This window comes from Varanus komodoensis, unplaced genomic scaffold (assembly GCF_004798865.1).
Source record: "Varanus komodoensis strain SLA01 unplaced genomic scaffold, ASM479886v1 scaffold67, whole genome shotgun sequence".
In the NCBI taxonomy this organism is placed as follows: Eukaryota; Metazoa; Chordata; class Lepidosauria; order Squamata; family Varanidae; genus Varanus; species Varanus komodoensis.
The window spans coordinates 951,064-958,149 of record NW_025336308.1 but is presented as its reverse complement, the minus strand read 5'-3'; the positions used below and the strand labels follow the sequence as shown (position 1 = coordinate 958,149).

At 51.8% G+C, this 7,086-nt stretch overlaps 1 protein-coding gene across 1 annotated transcript in view; it reads left to right on the top strand.

Moving 5' to 3' along the window:
- The first annotated feature begins 3,102 nt into the window (after positions 1–3,102).
- The window catches only part of ISL2 (ISL LIM homeobox 2), a 16,619-nt gene continuing 12,635 nt past the window's right edge, over positions 3,103–7,086 (top strand). Inside the window, exons 1-2 of the mRNA XM_044450489.1 lie at positions 3,103–3,155; positions 4,605–4,700. Coding sequence (XP_044306424.1) covers positions 3,103–3,155; positions 4,605–4,700 — 149 coding nt within the window. The remainder of the gene's footprint in view (positions 3,156–4,604; positions 4,701–7,086) is intronic.

Genomic DNA, 7,086 nt, shown 5'->3' with positions numbered 1-7,086 from the left:
TTTTCTGGGTTAGATTTTGTGTCGTGTCTTTGCAACTCCAGTAGTCCTGAATCAGAATAATCTTTACCCAGAATCACAAGGTGGATCACTCCGATGCCCTTTTTCACGTGAAAAGATGCCCTTTTTCACTTGCGGCGAAGCTATTGCCTCGTGTAGCAAATACCTGAGGGGACAGTCACTCCTCCTGAGTCCCCTGGCCAGGCACCTCTGTTGCCGTCCTGAAGCACCTGAGCTGGCCTGCAAAATCCTCCAGGTGCACCATGTGATGGAGGACACTCATCCCACCAGCAACGGGGAAGGAAAGCTCTGGCTAGCAACCAGGCTGGTCCCGCTTCCGTATGTTGTCCTTTGCCACGGGCAGCAAAATGTCTCGGCCAGCCATACTTACGGCTTATGTTTTCAGAGCTTATCGCTGTGATAAGGCAGAGATTATATCAGCATGATCCATATTAGCTGAACCACCACTCAATCTTTCTTTTCAAAATGGCCTCCAGCGTCACGGATTAAAAAAACAACAGTTGTTTATTTTTTAAGCCCTCGAAACTCGTTGGGAGCTGATGGCATTGAAGCTTAAGGACTCCTTTGCAAAGGGTGCCATGATATTGTAATGAACTTAGCAAGGAAAAAAGAGTGATTAATTAGAGAAAGACGCCCATCGTTATCCAGGATTATATCACAAGGATCTCCCGACCCAGTTTCTTCATTATAAAAAGAACTACATTTTTTCACTCTGTGCAGGAGGAAGCCATTCGATTAACACCAAAGACATTTCCATATCTTACATATACTGATTTCCAGGGGTTGGGATGTAACACACTGGTACTTGAGGGTGGTATTCAGACAGCAGTCCCTCTTCTTAACAAAAAAAAAAAAAAACATGAATTACAACATCTTTAGGACCCCCCCCAATTTACATATTTATATACATAAATGGCCTCTGTACGAGCTCAGGAACTCCAGATTCCTTCTACTTGAAATGTCTGGGGGGAAATTCCTATCTTAGGGAAAGCCAGAACTAAATCAATGGGGCTGAGATTGGCTCTCTGAGGTGTCGTGCTTAAGAAGTGATTTGGATTCTAGTCCCTGCTTGGCCATGGAGCCCAGCCCATGGACTCTCAGCCCAGCCTACCTCACAGGGTTGTTGTTGTGGGGATAAGGTTGGCAGCAGCAGGAAAAGAATGTTGGAAGCTCCTTTGAGTTCTTTGTAAGAAAATCGGGATATAAATCTAATCCGTCAATCAATCTGCAGTGTGCCCCCCTCCCGCTGGCAGAATCGCCAATACTGAACTCACATTTGTCTCTACAAAGAAAGCTGTTTCATGTACAACAAAAACTTTTTTACTATGCACTTCAGCAAAAATCATCTTCCATGCTTTCCGTGAAGCAAAAGAACCATTTTTTTGTCCGTGGTAGAGAACACAATCGCAAACCTCCCTTTTGGCTTCACGCAACATGGGAGCACAGAAAGCAGAAATACCTGGAGAAACTCTCTCTCTCTCCACCCTTCGCCTAACGTACACTAACTTAAGAAATGGATGCAAACAGACTCGTGCCTTGCCCAGAAATCACCGTGAAGAGGGACGAGAGGTGCGCGAGAGGGGTGCAGGCATCCCAAGGCATTTTGCTGGAAATAAAAGGAAAGATATAAACAGAGCTTTAAGAGCTGCGTGCGGATTTCTTCAGCACGTGTCAATTACTGCTAATATTATGCAGTTGACAGAGCTGGACATGGGCAGAAAGATTCATAGAGTGGGCTTCTCCTTCCTGTGCCTGAAGGCAGGTGGGGCCAGGGGGTTATGCCTTTTCTCGGTTGAGCCAAAGACCCTCAGAGGCCTGGAACACTTCGAATGGGCCAAATCTCTCCAGTCAAACCCCTTTGCTGGCCTGTCACCTTCCAGCCACATTTCCATCCCAAAGCCTCCCAGGGAATGGAAAGGATTCACCTGCTTAAGCTGTCAAAATCCAATCAGGCCTGAAGAATCCAAACCTGCTTACCACTGCACTGGAGCGCTTTAGAGTGGCTTGTGGGATCCTGTTCTTGTTATTTGCAAAAAGAGGAAGAGAAAGAAAGGGAAGCTAGGAAAGAAAAGAGCACATGGGGATTTAGGGGTGTGCGAAGTCTTTGTGAAATGTGGGACAAATGTGAACATAAAGACGCAGGGGTGGAAAGCAGCCTCGATTGCAAAGATTCTGCTTGGGTAGCTCTCCGGTGTAGTGGACCCAATGTTCAGAGGGACAAAGTGCAGGGACTTTTTAATTAGGAGGGGCCCAAATACCATCTGCCAACCCCCCCCCCCCCACGAGACTTGCCAGTTCCCTCTGAGCTTAGCTGCAATCCTGACAGCAGCTGGGAGAATACAGCTTTTCCGAGCAACAATATATTTTCCTCCATGCTAATGCAAAGTATTTGGGGGCAACCAGGTCAGGAAAGGGTCCTTACGGTGCATTCATGTTATACGGAAACTGCTTAGGATGTTTTACTATTTAGTGGAGTATAAACTGTACAAATATATGTGATTAGTTTTACAAAAGCCCTGTTCTGGCTAAGGCATAAAGTCTGCACCACCCAGTTTGTTAACATGGATCTCGGTAGCATCCAGTATTTTTGGACCCTCTTGGGGGTGGGCTTGGCTAAGGGGGTGAGGAGCTGCAATATTTATGGCCATGCCAGTGGGGGAGGTCATCCAGGCTGCGCCGAGACCCCAGAACCATTAGCCAGTTTGAAAATGGGGACCAGACCCCCCCCCCACAAAACAGTCTCCAAAACAGAGCATTTACTGGATCACAGTCAAACTTCTTTTTTCTCAGCTCATCACGCAGGTACGTTCTGAAGGTCACTCGTAGGCCTTTTGCACTCCCTTGACCCGGCCTCGCTTTCTGCTGAGAACCCAGCCCGGTTCTTTCCCCTTCTGATGCAGAAGGAAAGTGCCAGCTTCCCTGCTTGGCCGGATGCTATTCCTCGCATCATCAAGCGGCGGAAACGATTTATTCCCCCTCCTACAGCCAGAGGGAATGGCAGGAACGCGCACCCATCCTGTCCACAGGGAATGGGAGATGGCAGGATGGGTGGATTCCACGCCCAGCCATGAGCAAGCAGTCAAAATGGCAGGCAGGGTCAGCCTGGGAAACAGGACCTCGGACAGCACCTCGCTAACGTAAGAACCCCGCAGGATCAGACCAGAGGTCCGTCTAGTCCAGCTGTTTGCTCACACTGGGGGCAACCAGCTGCCCAGGAGAAACCTACAGGCAGGACACGAGTACGAAAGTCCCCCGCCACCCATGTTCCCCAGCAGCTCTGTACACTGGCATCCTCCCTCCGCTTCTGAAGGCAACAGAGAGTCATAAGGAGCAGAAGCTACAACCACCTCTTCCAAGAAATTTGGACAACCCTCTTTGGAAGATGTCAGATTGGCAGCCAGCACGACATCCTATGAAAACGAATTCCATAATTCAACTCTGCACCGCGTGAAGCACATTGGCTTGTTATCTCTCCTGAATCTCTCTCTCTCTCTGCACACATTTGCATGCACGCAAATATAAACCTGGCAGGTTTGTTTGTTTTCATTGGGAAAAGCTTTCCTTATGGCAAGGGACACCATGAGATACTGAAAATAGATAATTAATGACATAATGGGATGGTGCTTGTCACGTCCTGTCCAAAGGGATTACCTGATGGCTAATTATGGACAGATTGTGATTAATGTGATTATGGATTGGATATTAATCTGATTCTGGACTGATGTAGTTATGTTCTAGTCTGCTCCAAATGGTTAATTGGATCCGAGATAATAGAAAAACAGCATGAAGCAGATTTTGCCACATTGCTTAACTCCTGAAGTGGGGCTGGAGGCATACATGTTGTTCCCGAGCACTGCGGAAGCCATTGGCCAAGGTGAATATTTCCGCTTGTTCTCTGTATGTGAAGGTGCTTTCCACAGGATGTCAGAGGAAGGAGATCCATCAGTCAATTGCATTCCCAGCCTTGCAAACCTTTCCTTCGTGTGGGTAGCCAGAAGAAACTTTTCCAGCACAACCCACACGGAAAACTGTGCAGCTGTGCCAGTGTTTCAAACTGTATCTGGTACCAAACTACTGGGGGGGGGGGGGAGAGTCAGGCAATCATCTAGTCTGGAGGAGAGAAAAGGGTCTGGCCTTGTAAAGGCCCAGAAACTCAGGGATGTAAGAAGTGGTCCGGGGACAGGACAGAGAACGAAACTTATTACGAAACATTTACTGAAATCCTGTATTTACTTACCCGGCATTAAGCTCTACTGAAATCAATGGGTCGTACTCCTGAAAAAAACATGAGTGGGTTGCATCGCATATAATGTCTCTCATGGGCACCTGGAGGTCTATTTCCACATCGGGCACTTGCTGCAGACAGCTGTGTTCTCCTGAGGGCCGGTATCAATGAAGGGATGGCAGAGAAAGGGGAGGCATGGAGGCGAACGAGGGAGGGTGCCGGCTGGTACCCAGCATATTCCCACGCACCCCAGGCCCATTGGCCGTATTCCCTTCCTCCTGCACATGGGGGTCAGCATTCTGCACTCACGGAATATACGGCGCTTTCACGGCACTGCTTGGGAATTCCGTTCCCCTTTAAGGTCTTTTTGCAAACACTTATTCTGCACACCTCCGTGGTTCGGCAAGGGCGCCCTCTCCGACCTGCGCATGGCATTCCCACTGGATCAGAAGCGACAGTGAGATGGGGGAGGGGGATGCACAGAGCCTTCCCACATGCCTTTGTCTGCCTACTTCTGCAAAGGAGCCTCAACTGGAGCCTGGCAGGGCAGTGGGGTGCCTGGAACGTCATGGCACCCCAAAGCCAGTTATGTGTTTGATCTGTTTCTGGTCTGCCATTCTGGGGCTCAGGAGCATCAGGCATCTCATCGGTGGCACCAAGCTCACCATGAAATGACACGGTATGCAAGAAAGCACAGAAGCAAGAGAAATGCAAGTGGTGGGAACCAAACAGGAAGCTGAACCATGCGGTCTGGGCACACTTGGGTATTTATTAGTCCCAGTTGGCTGGATGGCGATGGTACTCATCTCCTTCACAGGCTCGAGCGGATGAGCATTAATGGGTCACTTCTGGGATCACGGATCTCCTCTGGGCTCTTTTATTTCTGGCCATTAAACCCTCTTCCTCCTCCATCATCTCCCATTCCCAGATCGCTGTTCTGGCTCCCTTGTCCGACATCCGTCTTCTGTCCATGCTCCTCCGGAGTCCTTCCAAGAAGCCATTCTGGCTCATGACGCCCAGAATCATGTGGCGAGTGGCACATTTGGTGAGGGACCATCACTCCGTGGCCAAGCACATGATCCGCCCGCAGAGGATTCTGGGTCCCGCCTGCGGCACCTCCAGCTTAAAACAGTCCCAGGTCATGTGACCTTGCTGCTCCAAGACCCAGGCAGACAAATCATCTAAGGGGGCTTCTGCTGGACACTGACCAGGTGCAGTGAAGGTTCTCCAGGACACCTGCATTATGGACCTTCCGGCCAATTCCAAAGCAGGGTTGCTTTTTTCTCGGCTTGCAGAGAAACACATAATTTTTTCAGCAGCTTTGAAGCAGGGTTTTTCCACACTGTGGTTTCTTAAAAGTCCGTTTAGACCTGGTCGGGCTACAGTGAAATATAGATTTTGGAGTGGCTGCTTTGGTTTCACCCCAGAGTGTCTCATTCACTGCTCCTTGTATCCGACTCTCTGACATTCCGTCCTGGAGGCATTCCCTCGCTCTTCCCAGGCACCCCGGAGTGGCCATAAGCCATGGTGGCGAACATGCACGGCAGAGAGAAAGACCCAGGTTTGATTCCCGGACTCTCCAGTCAGGGCTATGCAAGACCATTGTCTGAGATCTGGGAACGCCACTGCTGCCAGTCCGTGTTGACACTATAAAGCTTGATGGACCACTGCTCCAGACTAGCCAGAAACAGCTTCCTCCCTGCCTCTTGGCTTTAATGTTATTCAACATTTATATGCTGTGCTTTATGTATTAAGAAGGGCCTCAAGGAGCTAATGATAAAACAGAAGCATAATCAATAAAACAGAATATTTAAACACTCATGCACGCATGAGCACCCATAAAACCATTGAAACAGCAACTTGGCATTTTCCAAGCATCAGCAGCAAAAACTTTTCTGTGCCAAATGCCAGGCAGAAAAGATGTTTTTACAGCCTTCCCAAAGCTGCGCAGCGGGAGTGCCAGGCAGTTTTCTAAAGCTTTCGGTGTCATCCAAAAAGCTGGCCACCTCCAGGTCATGGCCCCGATCCAACAGGCACAGAGGCGGCCCAGACGCAGGAGTTCTCCCCGAGCGGTTTGATTCAGGGGCTGGAACTCCGCACCGACCATCTTTTCTGCAGGATGGGAGTTTCCCGTTAGCATCAGAAAGGCTTCCTCCGTAGCAAGTATAAAAACTGGCGCCGGGCAAATTGCGCAGTGCAAACCCGCGAGGGCTTGGGGGGCGGCTGCGAGAGCAGCTTTTCCAATCCGGATCTATTTAGTGCGCGTTCAGGACCGGATTCTCCAGGCACTTCGGCATTTCTGGCCTGGGCTCTGCTAGCCGCCCCCGCGAGGGGCTCGAGGGGTCCCGGCCAGACCAGGATGTAGCCGGTCATTCCAGCCCCATCGCACAGCCTGCCAGGCAAGGCAGACGAGGGCCTTCCGGTGCCCCCCTCCTGTTGGGGGGCACGGCAAGCACCTCCAGCTGTGGGGACCAAGGGGGGCCTCTCCGTTTCCCACAATGCCCCACCGCGCGCCCGGGCTGGGGCACTCTGGGAGATCCCGAGCAGGGTGGGCGGCGGCAGAGGCCCGGGCCGCTTTCCGGGCCGCGTGGGCCGCAGAGGGCGGGGCCGGGCTCCCCCCTGGCAGCAGCGGCCGAGCCCCAGGAGGGGCGGCCGGGCCCCCCAGCGAGCCCCTGCTCCGCGGGCGCGGGCCGGGAAGCGGGCGGCCTCAGGGCCTGCATGCGGCGGCCGCATGGAGCGGGCCGTGGGGCCTCCCGCCCGGGCGCCCCCGCGGCCTCACCTGCGCCTCTCCCCGCCCGGGCCCGGCGGGCGCCGCTTCTCGCCGCGCCCGCCTCCTCCGCCCC